Below are 26,404 nucleotides of genomic sequence, written 5' to 3'. Positions count from 1 at the left end.
CTTCCCCAATGGGTATCTGCAAAGAGGGAGCCTCCACTGCAGTTCAGCTGTGGGAACTGGGGCCCCAGCACTATCCAAGTAAAAGCAAACCTTATTTTTGTAGGTTTTCCCTGCAGTTCAACCCGAGACAGAAGGGCAGCTGCACTGTAAGCCAATCTTGATAGTAAGGGCTGCACGGTTTCATACCAGCGAGGCCATTAGATATATTATTAGGCAGCACAACCCAGGCTCAGGAATCCCAGGCTGTGGGATTCCAGCTGGAAGGCTCCTCTGTGCCCTAATCCCCCTGGTAAGGTGGAGAAGCGGGACAGCCTGCCAGCTCTCCCTGTTACATGAGCCACCCAGGGCTGAAACTGCTCGGCCGCCTCTCTGCCAGGCTGCTGGTTCTCATGGGGGATGGAGTTTGAAAAGCAGAGAAGTGAGATATTGTATTTCATGGGGCTGTTTTCCAGCTTTTTTGGCGCGGGGGGAGAGAACGGCATGGTGTTAAGTATCATCTCTGAATCTGATGCACTCGTGTGTTCCCACTCACATCTGGCCTTAACAGATGTTGGAAATCCTCCTCCACACTCATGTCAAGCCTCACATCTGGCCCCATATATGACCTCCAGGAGGTCTCATGAGTGGGTCTGTCTTTACCTGGACCAGTTTGTCGATCCCCAGAGCTCGATCCAGCTCAGCCAGCTCTGTCTCGTCCTTGCCGCTGAGGAAGGAGACGAGCTGCTCGAGCAGGGCTTTCTCATCATTCCGCCCCTCCGGTGTGGTGGGAGGACATAGGAGCTCGTCCAGCTGCGAGGTGATGCACTGGCTGCAGAGAGAAGTCAAGAGGAGGCACGTTAAGGTTTGTGAAGCAGAGAGAAGGTTGAGCTGGGAGATGCTCGAGCGACACAGTCCCTGCAGCCGTGGGGACTCGCTTCCACCCTGCTGCACCATGCAAACCCACAGGTTTGCACCATGCAGCCCCATCCCCTGGCTCTGAAACCAGCTGAGCGCACACAAGCTCAAGCCCTGTGTCAAAACCTGCTTGTAAGGATGAACCTCTCCACAAAACAAAGTCTGGGCAGCATTTCAGTGAGGTTTGGGAAGAAAAGTTTAGTACTTTTGCAGGCTTTGCTCCCAACAGGCGTTTTGGGCAGGACAGCAGGAGGCAGAGCGAAACTTCTGCAGGCACAAAAGCGGGGAGGCTTGGACAGAGCTGGAGCAGCTGGAAGCAAAGCAGCTGAAGGCAAAGGGGAACCTTTGGGCTGCAAAAATACAATTTCTGCAAAGCTCGCTCAATATTCTTTGGGAATAAGATTAGTATGTAATGAGAGACATTCCAATGATGTGACTAATTGGAGTCAATCGGATTTGCTGGGTCTGTCAGGATGAAGAGCCGTGGCACATCACGCTCGCAGAGAGGCACCAAGGCGAGGGCTCGAACATGCCAGCAGTTCCCAAGCAGCAGACATGTTTATCCTTTTAGCTCCAGATGAGGACCAGATGTACAGTAAGGAACTGAAGCCAATCTGACCGAGACCGCTGCAGCCAACACACGCAGCCTAATCCAGGGAAAAGAAAACTCAGCATTGGGACTTCTTAAATTGCAGAGCGGGAGCGGAGAGGGAAGCGGGGAGACAGAGGTGAAAAGCAGGGCTAGTTTCACTCCACAGCCAAGGTCCCTGCTACTTGCTGTTTTATCAAACCCAGTATTCCAGTGCCAAGGCTGGAGGACAAAGTTTGCTGCACAGACATCGTTCTTGCAGAGGAAAGAGGGGACAGGCTTCTGTTCCAAATTAACAGGCAGCTAGAGTTAAAATTCAGGTTGGCACCATTTCTTCAGCCTATGCTGGTCTTCTGCATGCATGGCAAAAGTTGGTTTATAAAGAGATTATGGGGATAATACCTTTATGTAGCAAATAAACCTCCAGCACGTCCTGCTTTGCAGCCCAATCCAGCTTGTAGAGCTTTCCTCGCTCCTCCTCTCCTCCAGCTCCATGCCATGGTGGGGTTCAGATGAGGCTCCAGGCAGCTGACTGGTGAGCAGAGGAGATCCTGGACCCTGTGCATCATGTCCTCAGTCCTATAGGCTTGGTGTTGTAAAGGTTTTCTACCCACCACAACCCTTCAGGCTTTCTTTAAGGTGAAAACTCTGATTCTGCCTGCAGTGAGGAGGATAAATTCATCTGCTTGCAGAGATGGTGTCAGATGTTGCTTGACGTCCTGTAAAACATCTCCCTGGCATGGCCTTCAAGCACTGTTCCAAAAGGCTGCAGCTCTCCAGCCCTGCACAGACGGCCTGGAAACCTCAGGCATCTCAGATGGCACAGCATGAGGCAACCGAATCGGGCCCTGGGTGGCATGTTTGACCTTGGGGGATTAGAGGAACGTGTGAGAGAACGGTGACCTGGACTTCCTTTGAGGAGCTTTGGACCCGGTCCAAGTTGTGCCTCTTCTCAAGAAGACACAGCAGCACTTATGCTTGGGACACAAGAGAGGGGATGTTGCAGTTGTCCCACTTGGTCAAGAGGCAAAGGCATTGGAGGATTTGGGGAATGGGAGAATTCAAAATGGAAGCTCCCGTTCCCCAGGACACACAGTACTGGGAGATCTTGGTACCACCAGCTCCTTAAACAAGGCCAGGACCTTAGCCCACCTCCAGCTAACATGAACCTCCCAGCTAGGAAACCTTTACAACCCCCAAAGCAAAAGCTCTTCTGGTTTGATATTAGCTGAACATATTTCTTGGTCCTGTAACATCTGCCGTCCAAAGGCTCTGTCTGACTGTTCCGACTGTGGTCTCCATCATGTGGACAGGCAGCTGCTGGGATCATCGACATGTCCCACGACGAGCGTGTCCTCCTGAGCTGGAGCATGTCTGCACATCTTGAGGACCAAGTCCAGAGGCTTTTCCCCAGCAGAACCTCTTCTCTTGGCTGCAGCAGAAGCGGGGTTTTGTAGCTGATCACCATGCCACTAGTGGAAGTGTTTAGAGCCCACCAAGGTGCTGCCAAGGCAGGTCTCACCCATGATGCTCCACCAGACCTACAGCTACTGAAGATATGAGAAGGAACTGAGCTGGGAACCAGTTTCTTCCAGTGCTGCCTCTGCCCACCACCTCTGGTAGGAAGCACCCATGCCCGGAAACACTAATTCAGGAGGAACAGAGGCTCACCAGGACAAGTGACCCTCTACCTCTCATCTTGCTGTCAGATCGTCTCCACTGTGTGGAGAGACCAACCTTGCTGTAGGGAGCCGATGGAGCCATGGGAATTCCCACCACACGGCATGGTTTTCCTTGCTTTCTCCCCCTTCAATGCTGAGAAAATCAAACAGTACCTTGTAAAACCCTAACCGGGCTGCAATTTTAAAGTGTGGTTGAAACCACTGCTCTCCAAAGGCAGGGACTCTGTGAGATTTGTTACTTCCACATCTCACCGGGCTTTGGTCTGATGCAGCTGCTCCATTGCTCTGACGTTGTCTTCGGACAGGGCTCTGCCCTGAAAACCACACGCAGTGTTTTTCCCACCTGAGGACTCACAGGATGCTGCTGCCAAACGCTTCCCTCCTTGATACCCACGCAGGTCCCAAGCCTTCCACACCAACCTGGGTCCTCACTCAATAATCCTGCTGCAAAGGGTGAACCCAAAGAAAAATCCAGCTCCCTTCCAGCTGTGCTGGCTGGGGAGACAAAATTGTCTACAGGCAGCCAGACCGACTCAGTGCATGAAGCACAAGGCTGCTGAGTAAGGTAAGGTCATTTTTACCCCATAAACAGCATTTTAAGGAACGTTCATAGCTTAAAACACAGACTGATTTTTCTAGCAGCTCTGCCCTTTGCCAGGTGTGCCCCACAGATCAAATAATGACACCAGCAAGACTCAGAAGGAAAGTTACTCCTTTGCAGCAAGGGCTTGGGCTGATATAAATGCTCAGTTAAACCAGGATTTTAACTCTTTCAAGCAAGAAGAGGCTAAGTCTTTCCAGCAGAAGTCCAAGATCTGGCTGCAGCAGTGCAAAGCACTCATCCACTCTCCTCTTGGGCTGAGTGAAGAGCTTTGAGACATTAATCCAAATTTAGCCTTGGGAAAAAACATGTTTGGCTACTGTCTTGCTCAAATACAGCTCTTACATGTGCCTTCTTCATGACTGGAAAACAGAGATTTTGCTCATCTGCTAAAGACTTCAATTAGTGGAGGAAATTCTGCCTCTCCACACAGCAGGGCTGGCTTTGGCAAGAGGATCCATGCAGAGCTCATCAGTGCTGGCTCTTAAACCAGGTACCTGAAGCTCTCACCGGGCGAGGAGGAGGAGTCACCCCGCATCTATATCAAATCCATCTCCATGAGCACTGCTGCCAGTGCTGCTTCTTCGGAGAGAACTTTGGGGTCTCCTTGCCCAGCAGGGCTGGGACCACTGCACTCCATCAGCACAGCCTGGCATGCTTCTGACCTCCCATCCCAAAACATCTGACCTATGATCTCCTCCAACCTGTTTATAACCAAGGAGTTGATACTGGAATTTGGTGACAGAGTGATGTTGTACTTTGGGCAGGTGATGACCCCTTCGCTGCTCCATTAGGCATAGACCCAAAAAAGGTGGTTAGAGAACCAGAGGGAGTTATTTGACCTTGGATTAGAGCTGCAATAATTTTAGCTGAAGCCAAGCACATGGGGACTGCAAAGAGCTGCCACTGCGTGGAAACATAAAACTGTTCTGTGGTTCTCCAGATCCCATGACTGTCCCTGGTGAGAAGGGATGCTGGAGAAAACCAACTCAAATATTGGCACTGGCAAGGGGTCATGGGCACCTGCAGCTTAGAATCATCTTAGAATGGTTTGGGTTGGAAGGGACCTTAAAGCTCACCCAGTTTCAACCCCCTGCCATGGGCAGGGACACCTTCCACTAGACCAGGTTGCTCAAAGCCCCGTCCGACCTGGCCTTGAACACTTCCAAGGATGGGGCATCATGGATATACAGGATTATTCAGGTCCAGACAGAGCAGATGTCTCCCCGCAACCCACCTTCCTTGTCTACTCACATGCTTGTCCCTTGAGGGATAACAGACATCCTCTCTCACATGGTAGCACCCTACACAACCCAGGTCCCAGCATTTCTATGGTATCAGCAGCAACCACTGCTGCTGTACGGCAATGCACAATCATGCTCTTCCCAGCCTGCCCTTGCTGGGTTTCCAGGCAGGCAGCAAACTAGGGACACACTCCTTGAACCAGGCAACTATTGCCAGGACATCCTGATGTTCTCCTGGGAGAGCTCGGGAAGCCACCAGCCCTGCAGTACTTACTCTTCAGGTTTATTGAGTGCGGCTCGATTCATGGCTGCCATGCTGTTATCCGTCCAGGGCATCTGCTCCCCCATTCCTGGCTGTCCAAACTGGTGATCCGGCACTCCGATCTCCAGCTCAGGCATTCCTGGGGAGAAAATAAGGATGCGGAGTGGAAAGGTTAGCGCGTGGTCAGGACTTGGGTGCTATCATGGGGACCTGGCAAACTCAGAATGCCAATGGTGTCTTAAAACATCCCTAAAACGGATGCCAAGATTCACCAGTTATGGCTCTTTTCAACCCCAAATTACAGATATCACGTGTGGTTTCCTAACCATTAATTATAAGCATGACATTCTGGTTGAAAATCTAGGCCGATACTGCACATACAGCAGATACACATGACTCTGTGCACTCCATATGTACAATGATATTAAAAAGTTTTCCTTTTCAGCACATTTCTAGTGAGAGTTTAAAAACTTAGTCAAGTTAGAGGGTTTCTTATTGAAGGCAAATTGTTACTATGAGACATTTTAGCTTAAAGTATAGCCCACACCCATGAGCATCTTTTGCCTGTTGGAGAAAGTTAATTTGCACAGGGAAAGGAGCCAATGCAATTAAGTTAAGTTGCAGCAGAACTTGGAGCCCAAGCCCAGGACAGAGAGATTTATAAGGTTGGAGATTTTACGTCATCCCATTTGAAACAGGAACTGGGACTGAAGATCAAACAGCACCTCAGCTGGACCATGGAGGTCCAGAGAGATGGAAGCCGCAGGGATAAGCACATTTCTGGCCGGCATGGCATCTCCGTCACATTGAGATGTGCTATCGGTGGCCACCCCTATGCCCAAACCCCTGAGTTTCTAAGAGAAATGCTGATGAAGGTGGTTGCTAAAGATGAAAATCTCTTTTCTTTTAACCAAGCTCAGCTGTGCTGATTCTTTTCCCAATAAAACACGTTATTTGGTTGAAAATGTCTGTGGATACCCAGTGCCTGGTGGCTTCGCTGTTGTCACAAGGAGCTTTATGAGCCACATGGGATGTGGGGGTTGTTTCAAGAAAGTGAAAATAAGAGCCCTAACGGGAGGGAGGTTGGTCCAGCTCAGGGATGCTCAGATCCCAGCACAGGCACCAGCAGAGCAGCTCCTGTCAAGCACTCCTCTATTTCCCAAAATTTCTTTAAAAAAGCCTTAAGGTTGCTTGGCAACAGGCAGATCCCAGCAGCGCCACTGGCAGCCAGGCCCAGGGGGCTCATGGCACAGTTGTGGTGCAGCCTGTCCCCAGTCCTGCCTCAGCTTGCCCAGAGATGGTCCCTGGGCTCATTGATTTCTGGCTTATTGATTTCATGCACAAACCTACGGAACAGATCAGATGCATCTGTGGGTCTTGAGGGAACTGGTGGATGAAATGGACAAGCCACTCTCCATCCTATTTGAGAAGCCGTGGCAGTCTGGTGAAGCTCCCACTGATTGGAAAAGGGGGAAATATAACCCCCATTTTAAAAAGGGAAAAAAAGAAGACCTGGAGAACTACAGGCTGGTCAGTCTCACCGCATGCATGATCATGGAGCAGATCCTATTGGAAACTATGCTAAGGCACATGAACGGTAAGGAGGAGAGTGGTGACAGCCAACATGGCTTCACTAAGGGCAAATCATCTCCTATGGAGACAGGCTGAGAGAGCTGGGCTTGTTCAGCCTGGAGAAGAGAAGGCTCCGGGGAGACCTTAGAGCAGCTTCCAGTGCCTAAAGGACCAACAAGAAAGCTGGAGAGGGGCTTTTGACAAGGGCCTGTAGGGACAGGACAAGGGGGAATGGCTTTAACCTGACAGAGGAGGAGGTTTAGGTTAGATATTAGTAAGAAGTTCTTCCCTGTGAGAGTGGTGAGGCCCTGGCACAGGTTGCCCAGGCAAGCTGCAGCTGCCCCATTCCTGGCAGTGTTCAAGGTGAGGTTGGACGGGGCTTGGAGCAACCTGGTCTAGTGGAAGATGTCCCTGCCCATGGCAGGGGGTTGTATCTAGGTGATCTTGAAGGTTCCTTCCAAGCCAAACCATTCTGTGATGATGATGTAAAATAGTGAGTGGGGCTAGAGCTGTACTCCAAGGTGAATCATGCGTGAGATGCAAGGCTGATGCTCTCCTGGAGCCCAGCCACCATCAGAGAGGGTACAGCAGATGAATCCAGTAGCTCTTCTAGTCCCACAGTACCATCATGACAAGATGAGATCTAGGTTATTTGCTTTCTGCATGTGCAGTCAAGCTGTTGTACAGTCAATAGTGACAAGGAAGGTCTCTCTTCCAGATCATGTTCAGCATTGCTTGATGCATCAAGGGAAGCATCAAGGGAAGCAGAGGAGGGCAAAGAAGCAACATCCACAACCCTCTGGTGCCAAGGCTGCCGAAATGGCTCACGGCAAGGTCTGTGGTGTTTCACCACTGGCAATTTCAGCAGGGTGAGATGAGACTGTGCTACTGCAGCTCTTCTCCTGACGCACCAGCCATGCACTGAGTCTCATGGAAATTAAACCTCCACCAGAGCCTGGGGAACCTGAGCCACCACCACCCCCCCCAAATAGGCAAGGGGATGCAGCTTCCTCCTCCTGCCTTCCCAGGAACGGGGATGGACAGAAAGGTCTTTCTTTTGTCTGAAACTCTATTGACATGAACAGAGAGAAAACAACAAGCACAGCTTGGAAGCTCGGTGCTTGGGAAAAGCTGCTGATGAACAGTGATGCTCGAGCTCCAACCTACAATGCCTTTTCTCCCATGAGACTCCCTGGAAAACCTTAGTGTGACCTGAAGAAGAAGGAGAGGAGCAGGTGCCTGTGGCTGTCCATACCTGTGTCGGGTGGGAAGGGGTTTGGTGCAGTCACCGTGCCCCTGCCCTGCTGGGCTGGCCCACGGGCGTGTGGGCTGCTGCCATTGCTCGCAGGACAAGGAACCGGCCTCATCTGCGCTGGCTCCATGGGGTCGCAGAACTCAAACGGGGTCCGACCAGGCTGCACGCTCTGCCCACTGTTCATTGCTAGAGAGTCATTACATCATAAAAACAAACAAAGGAAAAACAGGACAAGTCACATCTCTCCCCAAGGCTCACTGCAGTACCACAGGTGCCCGGCAAAGTCATAGAATCAATAGTTTAGGTTGGAGGGTTGGAAGGGACCTTTGACGGTCATCTAGTCCAACACCTCTGCAATTAGCAGGGACATCTTCAGTTAGATCAGGTTGCCCAGAACCACATCTAGCCTGGCCTTGAAAGTCTCCAGGGATGGTGCATCCACCACCTCTCTGGGCAACCTGCGCCAGTTTTTTTACCACCCTCATTATAAAGAATTTTTTCCTCACATCCAGCCTGAATCTCCCCTCTTTTAGTTTAAAACCATCACCCCTTGTGCTGTTAAAAAGCCTCTCCCCATTTTTCTTATAGGTCTCTTTTAAGAACTGAAGGACTGCAACAAGGTCTCCCCAGAGTCTTGCCCTCTCCAGGCTGAAAAACCCCAACTCTCTCAGCCTTTCCTCATAGGAGAGGTGCTCCATCCCTCTGATCAATCCTAGCCCCGTCAGGGAGGGCACTGGCGTTGTTAAGTTTGGAGGGCAAGAAGGATGTCATGGTGGGATGTCACCTCACCTAACACTGAAGGCTCAGTCCCACGTGTGGCTTGGTCACTCGCAGCCACCCTGAGGGAACCACCCCGGGTGACAACAGCCCCCAGGCAGCACTGCAGTCCCTGCAGCCTGTGCCATGCTGTGTATAGGCAAGGGGCTGACACCCAAAAGAGTAGCTAGAACTTGAAATAATAAGCTGGGCATAAAATTAACAATAATCAACTGGATATAAGAAAGCCAGAGGGTTGGGGCTCGCATCTGTCTAATATATATTTGACAGGGTTTGAACACTGCTGAACGGAGTGTTTCAGGACCACAGTGAATTAAAGAGGCTGAAGCACAGCTCAATCGCTTGATGTAGCCACACCAACCAGGCTCTGCTCCCGCCGGGGGTGACCCCAGCATAGGAACCGTGCCCCCCCTTATGCCAGGCAGCTGGAGGGGAGCCCCAGCAGTGCTGCTCTCCATGCTGGCTTCCTGCCTATGCAGCTCTCATCTGTCACCTGCTGGCTTTAAATCAACTAAAATGATGTTGTTAGAGCTTGCATTATTCTAATCTTTATTTAGATAAGTTTTTGCAAGTTCAGCTGCAGTTTGCCATCAGGGAGCCCATCTCAAACGCTCACATTGAACTGAAAAATGAATGCAAGAGGCAGCCTTGTAAGTGGGTGGCCAGCAGCCGTGGCTGTTGGCAACCCCTCTCCCTATAAGTAGCACCTCTAAATCCTTGAGGATCTGCTTAGGGGTGCCCCATGGTTTTCCCACACAAGTTAAATTCAATGGCAGTGCCTTCAGTGAGGCTTGTGGTGGGTCTCCTGGGTGGTAACTGCTATTTTGGACGCTGTAACCCAGGAGGGCAGCAGTTGGCATTTCAAGCACTTACAACTGCAGCCCCTGCCACAAACATGCTCACCCTCCTCCCTAACTTGGATGCAGGATTCCCTTCCCTCCAAAGGCAATAAGCGCCACTCTTGTTTATGTCAGAGCATTATGAGTGTCCCTGCTGCTGAAGCTATCAATCATCTCAGCCCTGGCACAAGAGAGTCCTTGGCAAGGAACTATTAGGCTTGAGCAATAAGCTTAATGGTGAATTCAGTTCAGAGATGAATCAGTGCATGGTTACAGCTACAGGGCTGACAGCTCCTTTTTCCTTCCCAGACATTTCCCTGATGGAGGGGAGCCACGGCATGGCTCCCTGATGCCTCTGGGCTCAACACAGCTGTCACTCATCACCCTTCCAGCATCCACCTCTCATGCCCTACCCTGTATGTCTTCTGGTAGCTGATACTCCGATTTATGAGACCCCAAACTCTTTCCCTATGACATATGACAGGCAGGGTGACGTGTCAGCCCATAGCACTTTGCTCCAGAGCCTGCCTGTTGCTCATAGAGTGATTTTTCTTGGGGTTAGAGACCTGCAAGCCAATGCTCGGTGGTGCGATGCTGCGCTGCCCTTGGACAGTCCCCCCTGCTAGCCCGCTGACAACTCAGCCTCCCAGGGCAGCTTCACCCCACTTCACAGCAGTATTTGGGCCATGCTCACACCACCACATTGCTTCTCCTTCTGCTGCAACGCTCCTACCCGTTTAAAAGCTCTGCTTCTGCAACCCGAGTCCTCTGAAAATATCCCAGCCCTGCCTGCCAGAGCTGCCTTGTGGGTGTCATGCTGGGCTGGAACCCAAAACCTCCTCATCTCCATTTGCTGAATAAGTAACAGGACAATTATCCTGCCCTGGGTAGGATGCGGACCAGCAGCTAACTGGTTTATACCGGGCCCTGCTGCTCACTCTTCACTCCCTCTGCTCTAGATGCTGCACTTCAGCATTCAAGACTCAGTGCGATTTGCAGCAGCAGTGATATCTCAGAATCATAGAATCAACCAGGTTGGAAAAAGACCTTTAAGATCCTTAAGTCCAACCTTTACCACAGAACTGTCAAGTCCACTAAACCATGTCACTGAAGGCCTCATCTACATGGTTTTTGAACACTTCCAGGGACAACGATTCCACCACTTCCCTGGGAAGGCTGCTCCAATGCCTGAGCACCCTCTCGATGAAGAAATTTTTCCTCATATCCAATCTAAACCTCCCCTGGTGCAGCTTGAGGCTACTTCCTCTTGTCCTATCGCTTGTTACTTGGGAAAAGAGACCAACTCCCACCTCACTACAACCTCCTTTCAGGTAGCTGTAGAGAGCTATATGGGGGATGTGACAGATAATTATATCCATGAAAAATCAAGTGCAGGATGGGAAAAGCCCCATGGCGCCAGGACTGGCTCCGGCATGCTGCCCTGGGGATGCTGCAGTACCGAAGGGGACAGGAGAGCATCCCTTGCACTGCTGGGCTTGGAGCTGGCATGGCGATGTCCATCACAGCAGGTGAGCAGCGTGGGCTCTGGCTGAGCACACCACCATGGCAGGAGCCACTGCATGAAGTTATTTGTGCAAATTTATGCTGTAATCAATAAAAATTTGCTTTCCCCATGGCAGATGGGGGTGGGGTGGTTTGCTGGGAATAGCTGTGCCTCTGTTAACACCCACCCTGGGGAAGCCCACCAAAGAGCCCCAGGTTGAGCCTCCAGACATGGGGTCCATATATGGTTTTGCTAGAAAACACCCTGAACTTATTACTTGCCTGTGGGCTCCTTCAGGAAAGAAATCCTAATTATTATCATTATTTTTTTTTTAACTGCTCACTTTGGAGAAAAATCAGGCCTTTTTATTTTTTTTGGGTGCCTAGAAAAAGGTCCTGATGCTGCACCTGGGTCTACTAAGTCTCAAACCCATGTCTGAAGTGCCAGCGATGCTTTGAAACCCCAAACACAGAATCACAGGATCATTAGGGCTGGAAGGTATCTCTGGATATCATCTAGTCCAACTCCCCTGCCAAGGCAGAGACACCTACAGCAGGTTACACAGGAATGTATCCAGGTGGGTGTTGAATGTCTTCAGAGAGGGAGACTCCACAACCCCCCTGGGCAGCCTATTCAGTGCTCTGCCACCCTCAACGTGAAGAAGTTCTTCCTCATGTTGAGGTGAAACTTCTTGTGTTCTGATTTACGGCCATTGCTCCTCGTTGTTTCGCTGGGTACCACTGAAAAGACTCTGGCACCATCCTCTTGGCACCCACCTTTGGGATATTTATACGCGTTAATGAGATGCCCCTCTCAGTCTTCTCTTCTCTAGACTAACCAGGCCCAGCTCCCACAATCTCTCCTCATAACAGAGATGCTCCAGACCCCTGATTGTCCTTGTGGCCTCTGCTGGACTCTCTCCAGTAGCTCCTGACACCTCCACCTGAGCCTGCCCGCTCCCTTGTGACCAAGCACATGTCTCAGAGTGACCATGTCCCTCCCCTCTTACATCATGGCTATTTGCAGGTGTACCATGGGACTCGCCATCACTGGTCTTGCACCAGGTCCCCCAGAGCATCCCCATGGCGGGATCCAGGATGGTGGTACCCTATCCACCTGCAGCTGAGCTGGTGCTGGGCAAGACCCTCCCCTCCCAGCCCCTGGAAGGGACCCAGTTTTGGGTGGACACATACTGTTGAGTCCCGCGGGGGCTCTGGCAGCGGTGCTGGGCTGTAGGGGAGCTGCCAGCATCTCCGGTTTGACAGCGACACCGGCCACACTGCTCTCGTTCCTCTCTGGTCCGCACAAGCCGGGCAGCTGAGCTGCCTTCTCCAGCGAGGGCAGGAGCTGGTCCAGCTGCTCCAGCTCGGCAGCGAACTGAGGAAAGAAAGCAAACAATCAGAGGTGGGTGATTCAGCCCAAATACAGCATCAGCGAGACCAAGCACTACTTTCACATGCACGCAGCCCCCCAGTGCTGCTCTCCCACCCCTTTGTTTGCCAAAACACCGAGCATCTTGCATGGATAGAGAACCAGCCCCACATGCCTCTTCCTGGGAGAGCCTGGGGGGACAAGGACTGTTCCCAACGTGCACACAGGTTCTCACCCTGGAGCCTGGTCCTCAGCAGTAGCTTTGAGATGCTCACACACTGCAATTAGCATAATTATTAATGGTATATTTAACCTCCAGCTATTTAAAATGGGGGATAATTTGCCTTGTTAATATACATATGCTTAGGCTGAAATTATAATAATTAAAAAATGGTCTTTTCTAAGAAACAGAAGTGACTTTTTGGAACGAGTGTCCAAAACTAACACCGGCCTCAGGCATGTAATTACCCTCAATGGGGTAGTAAAATATCATTCAGCTTTTCCAGCCTCCATCATGGCTAAGAGTGGAAAGTTTAGCCCGGGGACTCAAATAAATGGGAAAGATACTGGGCAAGGAATTTGCACCGGTGGCTATAACAGCAGTGCTGTAAAGCAGCAGGCTGGGTTTAAAGGGGTTGAGATAAATGAGCTTTGGCTAAAAAGAAAAGTATCTCAAGGGAAGCTAAATGCTTTAAAATCTAAGGATCCATACTGCTTCCAGAAGAGCCAGCCTTTGGCACCAGGGAAAGCCTGGCCACTAGCACAGGGTAATTAATAGATAACTTGATAGCACTAGGGAAGAACTTTGCATTTGGTAGAATCACAGAATGGTTTGGGTTGCAAAGAACCTTAAAGCTCACCCAGTTCCAGCCCCCTGCCATGAGTGGGGACACCTTCCACTAGAGCAGGTTGCTCCAAGCCCCGTCCAGCCTGGCCTTGGACACTGCCAGGGATGGGGCAGCCACAGCTTCTCTGGGCAACCTGTGCCAGGGCCTCACCACCCTCACAGGGAAGAACTTCCTCCTAATGTCTAACCTAAATCTCCCCTCTGTCAGGTTAAAGCCATTCCCCCTTGTCCTGTCCCTACAGGCCCTTGTCAAAAGCCCCTCTCCAGATTTCTTGTCAGCCCCTTTAGGCGCTGGAGCTGCTCTAAGGTCTCCCCACAGCCTTCTCTTCTCCAGGCTGAACAAGCCCAGCTCTCTCAGCCTGTCTCCATAGCAGAGGTGCTCCAGCCCTCGGAGCATCTTTGTGGCCTCCTCTGGACTCGCTCCAACAGCTCCACGTCCTTCTTATGTTGGGGTCCCAGAGCTGCAGGGAAGGTTCTCATGAGAGCAGAATAGAAGGGGACAATCCCCTCCCTCGATCATTGATGTTGTTCTGGTCTGGAGAGGATGGAGAAATCTGCCAGGAATTGGGATGCTGGCTTCAACAAGTGGCTCTGACATCAGCCAAGACATGAGGCTGCAGGCGACAGCCTCTACCTGTGATAAACAGCTGGGAGGCCACTGGCTTTGAGCATCCTGGGGATACATACACACTTCCCTGGCTGATGGAGCGACATTAAAGATCTCTCACCAAGGTGACAGCTTTGCCCCTTACCAGAAGAAATCAAGGGAAGTTTCTCCCTAAATCGTAGCTGGAAATATTTCATATCTCAGATATGATGTCTACGGGAAGCTCCACCTTGGGATGGACCCTCCAATAACGGTGGCTCCATTGAAACCACAAGCCCAGTCCAGCATCCAAGACCTGAGAGACCCTGTTCACACTCCCCACCATGGCAGAGATTTCCTTCTTGAGCTTCACTGCTCTTTTCTCCCCTTTCCTACAGCCTCATGGTAGCACTTGGGTAGATGAATTGGTATTTTTAATATACATGACAGGGCACATGCTTGTTTTCATTTCACAGTAGCATTTTGTGAATTAAATGACGTTTAGACGACGCTGATGATGAAAAGTGCTCTGCGAGCAGCAGGCATCAATGTTGCAATTTGTGATGGACTAACCAGTCTTTTTCTTTTCCCCCATATCCTTTCTATCAAATCCTATCCCCAGAGCCCTGAGAAGCAGAATATCCTCCTAAACCCAGGCTCACAGAGAAAATTAAATGCAGCAAATTCAAGCCCTGCAGTGGAAGTTTGCATGTTTCAGCTCTTCCAAGTGATGTAATTTCTCGACCAAGCAAAATTTCCTTAAAGCTCCAGTTTGCAAAACAAAGAGAAGTGAAACAAGTCGGAGACATCCACACACGGCAGAAATACATCTCCTCAACTCCACCTCCTCCTGCAGGGAGGTAGTTTTGAAAGCAGAGGGAGAAGAAAGGCACAGAGGCAGCTGTAGGCATCCAAAACAGATGTTAAGTAGAGATAAAACAGGAGCAGTGATGTTCTTGTGTTGCTCACTGGGTATGTGAAGAGGTTGGAGGAAGGAGAGGTGGGAATGAAGGACATGGGAGCAGGGTGCTTATCAGTTGTTTTCTGAAGCACCTGAACTTACACCTGGAATCTGTGCCCACTTTGATGGATATTCTATTTCTCCTCCACATCTAGAAAATACACAGTGCTGGGGCAGCTCAGGCCACCCAGCATTGCTCAGAGAAGACTCAGATCTCCACAACCTATTTCTGCCCCTAGATGGGTGAGAAAAGCCGTGATGCAAGCGATGGAGGCTCAGGGTGGCTGAATATTTCTGAACAGCTTCTTCTTCCCCAAAACTCCAGCTCCCAGCAGAAACAAGGTTCCAAAACCAGAGCCAACCAAAAGGCAAACCAAGGGAGAGCATCTCACTTCTGCCCTTCATCCCTCACCCAGCTGGCTCCTAGGATGCCCCACATGGGAAATCAGCTTGGCGAGAATAGAGGTGCTTCTAGATGGTACCCACCCAGCAAACCTGGGACACCTTCCACTAGAGCAGGTTGCTCCAAGCCCCGTCCAGCCTGGCCTTGAACACTGTCAGGGATGGGGCAGCCACAGCTTCTCTCTCCTGACTCCACTGTCCACACGTGGTGGAGCACTCCAGGCCCAGGCAGCCCTCCCTGCTCCCCAGCATCGTGCTCCAGGGCAGATATAAGACAATCTGACTTGAGGAAAAGTTTCCTTTTCACCAAGCTGAAGCTCATGTTTTGAAGCACAAGGACGACAAGCGCTCCCGAAACCTTCCTTACTCTTTTCCTTTCATTTTTTTTTTTTTTTTAACACTTGCAATTCCTAGTAGCTCTTTCTCAAGCCCTACCTGAGTACACTTTTTTCTCACCCCACCACCAGGGGCTCTAGGCAAACCCAAGGGTATCTCCATAGGATAAATCTAGAAAGGAAATAATTCCTTCAAAGCTGAAGGCAAGCTGCAGAGCCTGCCCCACAATTAATGTTGCTCCTAATTGACATTTTGATTCCTAAAATAATCACACATGAAAACAAAAATCTAGCAAGTGCTAGATTTTATTTGGAATGGCAGCTCCTCCTCCCCACGCTGCACCAAAGCAGCCTGTAACAGAAAACACGTGGAAATGGAAGTCTGTCCTAAACTGCTGAGCAGTGAAGGGTTGTTCGCTCCTCAGAAAATGCATTTTAAGACTCTTCTCCAGCTTCTTTTATTAACTCTTTGGAAGCATTCGATACGGTCCAACGTATCGTCCTGATGCTCTCCAGCTGCCTGGGGAGGGAAACTTGGAACTGAAAAGCCACAAAGGAGCCTAAAAATGTTTGGCTGCTTCTAACAGTGCAGGAGAGGGGCTTATAAACACATCCAGGCTCAAGTCAGCCAAGCTGTGTGTGCTTGTTCGAGAGCTGAACACAATTAGCTAGCACAGCCTCGTTTAATTAATAGGGCTTTATGCCTTCTCCAAGGGATGGACTACCTGGAACCATCACTGGTGGTCAGCAAAGAGCCTGCCTGTGAGTGAATCCCAGACACGGATGTCTGGGAGACCAGGCAAGCATGGGCTCTTTCCATGCCCCAGCATTTTGCCTGGTTTCAGCTATAACCGTGTTCCCTGATGGTGAATGCAGGTTGGGGTGGCTGTGTCCAAGAGCCCGGTGCATCTCCCAGGAGGATGCTGTGCCTTCTGCAGGAGCACTGCAGTAGGTACCCGGCTTACTGGTGGGTACCTGTGGGTACTTGCTTCACTGCCCACCTGCAAGCTCCCAAAATAAGCACATCATGCTTTTCATGCTTTGGGTCTTCCTCATCTAAAGGCACATTAATCTACATAATGGATCTCAAATGGGAGATGACAGAATCACAGAATGGTTTGGGTTGGAAAGGACCTTAAAGCTCATCCAGTTCCACCCCACTGCCACAGACAGGGACTAGACCAGGTTGCTCCAAGCCCCATCCAACCTGGCCTTGAACACTGCCAGGGATGGGGCAGCCACAGCTTCTCTGGGCACCCTGTGCCAGGGCCTCACCACCCTCACAGGGAAAAACTTCTTCCTAAGATCTCATCTAAATCTCCCCTCTGTCAGTTTAAAGCCATTCCCCTTGTCCTGTCCCTACAGGCCCTTGTCAAAAGCCCCTCTCCAGCTTTCTTGTTGGTCCCTTTAGGCACTGGAAGCTGCTCTAATGTCTTCTTGGATCCTTCTGTTCGCCAGGCTGAACAAGCTGCCTGAATGATGGGGGAGGACATACCATCCAGCAAGCAGATGACACCGGGAAAGTATATTATAGACAGAGATGAGGAGTGTGATTCCCACTCGCCTGTAGGATAACTGATCGTGACTCCCAAGCCAGCCCAAGCCCTTAACCTTATTAAGAAACTTATTGTGCCTTTGTTGCTCGAGGCTCTCCGAGCGCTCTGTTCCTCACCCTGGGTCTCCAAAAGCAGCAGCCTCATTTGCCGCAGTCAGTAAGCAGGTGATCAGCCCTGCTCTTCATGTCAGCCGCTCTCTTCTCTTTGCTTAAAAAGGATTAAGCAGCTTTATCCATGTTACCATCTCCCCTGGCTTTCAAAAATAAGAAATCTCTTCTATTCATAGCTGCGGGTAATGAATATTTATACACCCAAATCTCTATTGCAGAGATCTGTCACTGGATTATTCAATTTAATAATACTTTTAGGATAACTAAAAGGCCCGTATAATTGATAATCTCAGCCCACAAGAGGGCAATGGTTTGAAAATTCCCTGGGACACGAGGCCTGAATGCGCCCAGAGATGCAGAATTAAGAACCTTTTTGCATGGCAACATGCACGTGGTCTTCTCCTCACTCAAGCTCACCACCTGCAGCGATGTGCTGCGTTTCTTTCTCATTTTTATACACCTTAGTGAAGTTTATTCTTTCCCTTCCCACCATTGCGTTGAAGAACTGTGCTGCCAAAACATGAAACATCTGTACAAAAGGGGACAGCACCGGTGCTGGAGAAGGCGGCACCAATGCAGAAGGTTGCAAGACATCTTCCCACACTTCTCCCAGTCCCACCACCTTGCTGTGGAGGAAGCACGCTAGCAGGTTTGGGGGAAACTGTCTGCAAAACACAACTTGTCAAGAGCATCCCACCAGCACAGACGCAGATGGGCCAACTCACCTGGCCCTGCGTCTCCAGCTTGACCTCCTCTGCGGCAGGAGGTTTGGCAAGTGGCACCGGGGCCGTGTTACAGGGTTCCATCTGCTCCGTCTTCTCCACCTTCACCTTCACATCATCTAGGCTCAGAGCCGGGGCCGCAGCAAGCTCCTTCTCATCCTTGTCCAGCAGATAGCGCAGGAGCTGGTGATCCTTGACATCTTTTTTCTTCAGCGTGTCTGGCTCCAGTTTGATGTCTGGGTTGCCTGGCAGCTGGCTCTGAGTCGTGGGGGTGGTGGTGGGGTTCGAGGTGTTCTCCTTCTTCTCGTGCTCCATGGCCAGGCTGGTAAGATCGGAAGGGCTGCCCTCCTGAAGGAGTCTATGCAAAATCTTGTGCCGCTCGGTCAGCGAGCTGTGGGAGGAAGGGCAGGTGCTGCTGGGAGGGTTGCTGGAGGCCAAGGCCGCCCCGGTGCCTGCACACACTAACGAATCTTTGCAGCTCGTGTCCGCATCGGCATGTCGAAGCTGCTGCTCTGCCGTGGTGGCCAGGAGCTGGACCAGCTTATGGCTGGTGGCTTGGGGGCACTTGCTGTCCCCCTCTGAGAGCCTGTCACCTGTGTGCAGCATGCCTGAGTCCAGCGGTTTGCCATCCCCTGAACCACCATCAGACTGGATCATCTCGCTCAGGATGGAGGCAATCTCTTTGCTGTCCTTTGACTCTGCTTTCATGGGTTGCATGGCAAGGCGGCCGGGTGAGCTCTGGGAGCTGAGCTGTCTTAGCACGGGGGGTGGTGTGGAGTAGCCCACTGGTGTGCTGGGACCTTCGGTCAGCCCCTGCATAGAGTTTATGGGGGCACTGGGAAAGGGTCTGTTGCCACCGGTCCCACAGCTGCCCCCACTGCCACTGTTGGCCATGCCCACGGGAGAGTGCATGGTGGGCATGGTGGGTGAGAAGGGATTGCTGGGAACCCTGGGCCTGGGCACCAGCCCTGGGCTGACCCGATGCCTCGGAGACATGAACTGTGGTGGGGTAATCCCTGGACTGTTCATGGGGGAGCTATTGAGGTTCAGTGTGTGGTTACTGTTCTGGGGACCGGCTTGTCCCTGGCTTAAGGCAACGTTGGCTCCTATCTGGTTCCCAGGTGAGCATCCAAAGCTGGTTTGGCTGGTGCTGGAGTTGCTGTTGTGGAGGCTGGCGCCTGGCTGCTGGTTCACGTTGGTGGCCAACATGCTGCCGTTGGAAGGAGGGATGGAAGGCGGCAGGGCCATGCCTTGCCCCGGGGAGATGCTGGGGTTCAGCGAGGGGCTGACCCGGGGAAGGGACATTGCCGAGTTAGTGTTCTCCTGGGGTGAGAGCATGCCATGATCCCTGTGGGAGACAAAAAGGACAGGAAAAGTCACAAGAGGCTTTGCCCAAGCCTTTAGTGTCACTCAGGCACCTCCTGCCCCCCATCCATTCTGCAGAGCTCTGAAGCCTGGAGAACAGGAGCTCTGGTGGTCTCAGCCTTTCCTGCTCCACCAGCGCTTCTGGATCTATTTCAGTAGCATGGATGGAGTGCAGCAGCTTTAGCATCTCTCCAGAAATGTGACGATGCTCAGAATTGCAGCCACTCACTGGCTAAACCCCAAAGGCACCACCTTCTCTGGCTCTTACATTCCCACATGGCTGGAGGATAACCGTGCTCCAGCAGCACTCCCTTCTGCCCCAGCCCCCTCACGTTTCTGCAGCACCACCCAGGTCCACAGCCTCACCTCTCCTGTCCTGCCAGTTTATCAGAGCCTCTCCCTCCCCAGATATTCTAAGTTCTCCAGGGCAAGGCAGAAATGTGAAGCATGTCTATAAACCTCCCCCTGAACTCCTGGGGCCACCTCTTTGCAAAACAAGAATAAACAAGAGCAACAGAGCTGCCTTCGTGCTGGTTTTCAGCCTCAGGTTTCCCATGGGAACCACATCTCCAAACCAGGACCACAGACCACCAATGGATCCTTCTTTCACTGTATGGAACAGGAACTTTGATTCCTATATCGTCCACCCAGGCAGAGCTCAGTAGCGGCATGTTGGGGATGTACCTGTCAATGACGTGGATGCCCATGATGAAGGGCTGCATCTCTGGGCTGGAGGGGTAGCAGAGCTTACACTTGGTGTGGGCACTAAGCACCGTCCCGTCGCTCAGGGTGAATCGGTATGAGGGGCTGAAGGCTGTGCCACGTGTTATCACTGAAGGAGACAACCAGAAATACATCAATCCCCTTGGAAACACAACCACCAGCCTACAACACACAAGCTGATGAAGTCCAGCAGGCTGGGAAGGTTACAGGGGCCGAGCGACCTCCTGCTCCTACATTCCTGCCTTCCCCACATCCCTGTTGTGAGCATCCTCGCTGACACAGCAAATATGCTCATGAAAGAGCTTCCACCTCTCCTGCTTAGACACTGGGGGTGGTGTTTGAAGACGGCAAAGGAAAAAGAAATAAATCATATTTAGCTCCTGTTCGTCTCAATTCTCTCACCTGAAAGGTGAGAGGGAACCTCCTGGCTGGTGGAGCTCCTCCAGCATTACTCAGCCCTTCCACCTCTCTGTCTGGCACTTTGTGATTATTATTGCAGCATTTGTTTTTCCAGAAAGCACTTCTCCAGCAAGGAGGATCATGCCCCGGCTTCTCCTTGCAGATCCTGCTGCTTGGCAGAACATGCCAGCCAGGAAGAGAAGCTGCTTACCTTCTTGAAAGAGCTGTTTGGCGTAAGATGGCTCCCTGCCCTGCGGCTGGAAAAAAGCATAGATGCATTTCCGCACCAAATCTTCCCAGCCTGTCCTGCCGGCAGCTCTCAGGGAACTGGTGTCAATGGAGATGATTTTACCTGGGCAGAGAGAGAAGCCACATTACTCAAGGACCACATGAGAAGTCCCTCAGCACAAATAGGTCCATAAGTGTGGAAAATGAAGCCACATCCTGTTTGGTGTCAGGCAGCAGTGGCAGGAGCACACAAGGATGTCCTCCAAAAGGAGATGGAGGTTCAAGAAGTTTGCTTTGGAGCATGCACTGACCTCTACGCACACCTTGGTCAGCTGAAGCAGGCATGAAACCCAAAAAGAAGTACTCTGGGGCTGGAGTCCCCAGACTTTATGTGTCCCCACCTGGCAGGACACTTTGCCAGCCACCCTGCCCACATCCAGGGAGTCACCAAGCAGGACCTACCACCTGCTTTCTCCCTCAACATGAAACACCAAGCAGTTTTGCTGGCTATTTACAGCCATGGGCAGGGAGCAGTGAGCAGAGAAAACATTCATTAAGGGCTTTAAGGCTGCAAGCAAGTCCACGGTGATGATTAACTATCAGAAAGAAGGTCACCAGAATGGTTAGAAAGGTCCAAAAGGTGATGACTGTTTCATTTGCATCAATCAGCAACCTTAACAGCCCCCGATATTCAAGGGAGCAGAGAGTGGCTGCATGTGTTGCATCAATTGAGGCGTAAACTCAGTTGAGGTGCCTCCAGTTGAGGTGTCAACCACATTGGTCCTAGCAGGCAGCACTGCTGTTTGGAAAGGACAGGACCGTGCTCATGCTATGGGGTCCTGTACTGCACCATTGGCCTCTTCCCCGCAGCGAACAACTCCTCCAGAGCAAGGATTCCCCAGCATCACCAGGACGTTACCTGTGGTGTCCTGCTTGGTCACAAAGGATTCGGAAGGGGCGACAGCTGCCGGTCGAGGTAACCGTCTGGCGATGCATATCAGACATGACTGGAAATCTGCCAAAGTGGGAAAAGGGACCAACAACATGAACATAAGATGTTACAACCACCGCCTGCAATTTAAGATTTTAATTAAAATACCACCGCTGGGCTCGATTGCCATGTCCTGCCCTGGAAGTGTCTACCCTGAGCAAACCTCCAGCCCTTCAAAGCAAATAGGCTCTGTCTAAACTCTATAAAATTTGCTGGAAAAGAGGTTTCCAGTGCTTGGAGAAATTAATTGTAAGGCTTCTTGGATCTGGCAGTATTGTACAATAGAAGTCAGCACTAAAAGCCAGCAACTGCCGGCTTCAGGCAGAGTATTTGGTCATAAAATACCATAATTTATTCCTTCCAGTCATGATCTCCTGTGTAAACCGCAATGGATTAATCCAGCTAATGCGCTGGAAAAGAATAACTGGGACACTGAAAGGAGAGTTAGGGCACTTGCAGCAAAGCAATGGCCCCCACAGTGTTGAGGGAACCCCGCCTGTCCCAAGTCCCCAGGGAGATCTGCCTGCAGGCAGCCAACTAAGCCCCAGAACTGTGCAGGCAGCACTGTGGTCCAGCACAAGGTGGGGTGTCAGGCACCCAAGTGACTTGCTGAGAAGGTCCTGCAGCCCACTGGCTTTGTGGATAATAAAATACTGCTCCTTCCTTAAGGAATACCAACTGCAAGCAGCCCCAGAGGTGCCTCTGGAGAGGCAGAGAAGCCAGGATGGCTGAAGGATGTCTGCTTGGAGGAGAAGGGGAGTGAGAAGCCAATAGTGAACTTCAGGCATCTCCTCCAGAATCACCACCATGCTGGGTGTCGTTTGCGCTGGGATAGGAATAACCAGCCTCACCAGGCAGCCCTATGGAATGGTGGCTGGTTCTCCTCCTGTCTGTACTACTGTCCCCATCCTGCTCCTCCTCCCACGCTGCCATCCCCATCCTGAACACAGGGTCAGAAGCAGAGGATGCTCTCCCCTACCTTCTCCTTCCTCCTTGAAGGACTTGGGCTGGGAGACAGTGAAGCACTGCATCACCTCGTAGCGCTGACGAGCCTCCTGGTTCTCCACACCCGTGTCGTCGGGTGGCCGGACCAGCATCCTGCAGCTGAAGGTATGGCTGCTGCGCCTGGTTGTTTCTTGAGGCCAAGGAACTCCATTTACTGAGGGATGGAAAAATAAGACAGAAAAGGAGTTAGGAGTTGCACCATACACACATCCTCCCTGACTTCGCAAGGACCCCTTGGATAAGGGGACAGAAGGAAAAGTGATGGCCTGGGGGAAGAAAGCAGTTCATTGCCCAGTCGGGGGTGAGCCAAGAGCAGAGCTGGGGCAGAGCCCTCCTTGCCAGCCCCTGGGGCTCCTTCAGACCTGCAGAACACCCCATGCCCAGGCCCATGCTCCCAGATGGGCCCTAAGAGCACCTACAATGCCAAATGAGATCAGCACATTGTTGTGAGAGTCATCAAGCTGACATTTATTAATTGCTCCTTACATCGCTGGTGCTACCATCTCCACCTTACTGGCAGGGAAAATGAGGCAGGGGGGCTCTAGTCACTTCCAGAGCTTGGGAAGACTCCTGCCTCTTGCTGTTCTACTTGAAATCCCTCTGAAGTAATGATCCCAGGACTTCTCCAGCAAGTCCAGCTGAGCATCTCCATAAAAATGAATTTTTCCTTTGCTTCCTCCTCATTTCTGGGGTAACTCAGCACCAAGTTCTCCTGGTACTGCAGCAGCAAAAACCTTCCCCTTTGATTTTTTTTTCCTATAACCCGGCTTTTTCCAAAACCTCTGGGCACCAGTTGGCTGATTTTTCTAACCCTCTACAACATCTTCGTGGATATCTGTGTGCAACCCAAGGAATTTTGCCACCAGCAGATTATGAAGCTTTCATGCAACCTGATCTACAAGAGCTGAGGGGCTTGTAACATCCAAGGAAAGATACAATACCCAGCCTTAAAATGGGTAAGGGAAAGGATGCCTTAACGTCTACAGGCTCAATGTGATGAATGCCCATAGATTTAGGTGGTTTAAGGCATCATTGTATTTACCCAGAAGGATGACATGTGTGAATTAAAAAACCCCAACCAAACTACCCCAAGCTACTTGGAAAAGGCTCATTTTCCTTTTGTGTCCCTTCAAAGGTGTGAGTGGATGAGCGGCAAGTGATGTCTCACCCATGTCAGCCACCAAGAGAATGCTCGCCTCCAGTCAATAAATAAAACCTTCCGCTTCGCTTGCTTCCAACACCTCGCCAGTGCCTTCGCCACACGATGCTTCCTCCCACCCTCACAACTGTTCATTTTCCTGGTGTAGGGAATCACTGAGAGCTCAACGCTTACACTATGACCTCTTCTCACACCCCAAGGTGCAGCATATCCCCATGCCATATGCTTGGCAAAATACTGACAGGCTCTGAAACCAGCTAGGAACAACCACCCTCTAGCTAGGAGGACATCCTAAATGAACTGGGATAAGCCAACAGGCTCAGTCCCCCCAAATCAACACCTCAGAATCTTCCAACTCATTTCCCTAAAGCTTCTATAATGCTCCTCACTTTGGGCAGATGAGTTGGTTTTTCCCACACACAGGCCAAAGTTGAAGGCAAAAGTTTTTGTAGTAGAGAAAGACAAAGAGAAGATTGCTTGAATATTGTCATCCACCAGTTATTTATTAAAAAATCTAATATTAATTAATCTAATATTAAAAAATCTAAGATTAAGTGGCAAATTCTCACTGGTAGGGTGCATTTCACTAGGCAAAGGTTTACAGAATATTACCTGGCTTGAATATATCTCTGAATTTCACAGTAAACAGTACAAAAAATAATAATATATAGAAATAATATATATAAAAAACATTACAAGGCCAGCACAACAGCATTTTTGATAGTGCTCTTCAAGCACCAGCTAATAAAATACCCCATCTCAAGGGTTTTCTTACCTAGAGACTTTGGCAACAAGTTCTTGACGAACTCAGCGTGATCCCCCACGTGCAGGATGCTGTAGACACTGGTGTTCATAAGCTCCTCCTGGTTATAACCCAGGTAGCTGGTCACGTTCTCAGAGACGAAGACGATCCTCCCTTCGCGGTTCACAACAAAGAAGAAGCCATCCAAGGCCTGTAATGGGAATAAACTCGGTTAGTGTGTGGGCAGCAGGTCCTGGAGCAGGTCAGGATGCTCCTTGACCATGGGCAACATTCCTCTGCCTCTCACACCTTGGCTTCATCCCTGCTCTATATTACAGTAGTGATCAAATAACAGCACATTTGCTTAAACACTTATTCAGGTCTGTAACCTCCTCTGCTAAGGACCACTAAGGATGGTGCCAGCCGAGGAGAAACAATCCTCTTCCAAGAGTTAGAGCAGTCAGAAAAGCTTATTTGGCAAGTCGCTGGAATTAAGCACATGCCCGATTTGCTTAATTGAGAGAGCTTTGCATTGTGCAGAATAACAATTTTTTTTGTGTATTTGGGATGCAAGTGGCAAATTCAGCCCTGCAATTAACTGGAGGAGGACAAGCATGACCCAGACCAAATCATACAACACGCGGAGATCTTTTGCTTATTTTAATGAGAACACCATCAAGGTTTTTAAATTCATGGCTGTGAGAACAGAGAGGTAATGCTTTCTGGTGCTAAGAAACAAGCTCAGAGCTGCAGAGTCCTGTGCTTGTGTGAGGAGCTCTTGAGAAAGCTGATTGCTGATTTACACTCTTTCAAGCATGCATCGCCTGAAATGTTTCATCCAGGCAGATCTGGTTTTCCTGGAGTCTAATTCCTATTTAGCCTGCTCATCAACAGCACGCTCTGATGGACCGTGATCCTGCAGTAGATCTAGCCTTATCATAGAATCACAGAATCACAGAATCATAAAATCTCTCCTCCAGGCTGAACATGCCCAGCTCTCTCAGCTTGTCTCCACAGCAGAGGTGCTCCAGCCCTTGGAGCATCTTTGTAGCCTCCTCTGGACTCACTCCACAACTCCACATCCTTTTTATGTTGGGGGCCCCAGATATATATATCTTAAGTTGCTCCCTTGACCTGCTGGTCACGCTGTTGGTGATGCAGCCCAGGACATGGTTGGCTTTCTGGGCTGTGAACACACACTGCTGGGTCATGAGTAGCTTATCCTGGAGTGGGAGGTAGTGCAGGGACACGAGAAACTCATAATACCCAAAAAGAGGTACCTGCAGCATCACTCCTCCTCCTAAATCCTCCAACTTGCCTGTGCCACAAGAGTTTCTCTGAGGGAGAGCATCCAGGCCTTATTCAATGCAGTTCCTAAAAATCAGATTTGCTGTAGAGCAACATTAAGTGCAAGAAACAGGAAGCATTTAGAAAAGGCAAAAAAAAAAGATAAGAAAGAAATCTTTTGTCAAAATGGTTCTGGCAGATTGGCTGCAATTTTCCTTATTCCCAGCTGTTGCCAAGACAACCAGCCTTTGCACTTCGGATTCCCAAAAAACCAGATCCAGGCTGGATAGTAAATCCTACCTGGACCCTTCTCCCCCAGGAATGCTGGTTTCGGGAGACTTGGGGGAGCAGGAAGGGGCGGGGGAGCTCCCAGGCAGCAGCCGGTGGGGACTCAGC

General features: G+C 50.7%; 1 protein-coding gene across 5 annotated transcripts in view; it reads right to left on the bottom strand.

Annotated features, from left to right (window-relative positions):
• NCOA1 (nuclear receptor coactivator 1) overlaps positions 1-26,404 on the bottom strand; it is a 188,830-nt gene that overhangs the window by 10,598 nt on the left and 151,828 nt on the right. For all 5 annotated transcript variants that reach the window (XM_030491033.1, XM_030491029.1, XM_030491032.1 and 2 more), the window contains 10 exons: positions 24,755-24,932; positions 22,795-22,974; positions 21,744-21,839; positions 20,808-20,948; positions 20,159-20,306; positions 18,113-19,457; positions 12,413-12,596; positions 8,100-8,285; positions 5,285-5,411; positions 640-808 (listed from right to left, as the gene is read on the bottom strand). In XM_030491033.1, the coding sequence (XP_030346893.1) occupies positions 640-808; positions 5,285-5,411; positions 8,100-8,285; positions 12,413-12,596; positions 18,113-19,457; positions 20,159-20,306; positions 20,808-20,948; positions 21,744-21,839; positions 22,795-22,974; positions 24,755-24,932 (2,754 nt within the window). The remainder of the gene's footprint in view (positions 1-639; positions 809-5,284; positions 5,412-8,099; positions 8,286-12,412; positions 12,597-18,112; positions 19,458-20,158; positions 20,307-20,807; positions 20,949-21,743; positions 21,840-22,794; positions 22,975-24,754; positions 24,933-26,404) is intronic.

This window comes from Strigops habroptila, chromosome 6 (genome assembly GCF_004027225.2).
Source record: "Strigops habroptila isolate Jane chromosome 6, bStrHab1.2.pri, whole genome shotgun sequence".
Classification (NCBI taxonomy): Eukaryota; Metazoa; Chordata; class Aves; order Psittaciformes; family Psittacidae; genus Strigops; species Strigops habroptila.
The sequence above is the reverse complement of the archived record's forward strand: the minus strand, read 5'-3'. Positions and strand labels throughout refer to the sequence as shown.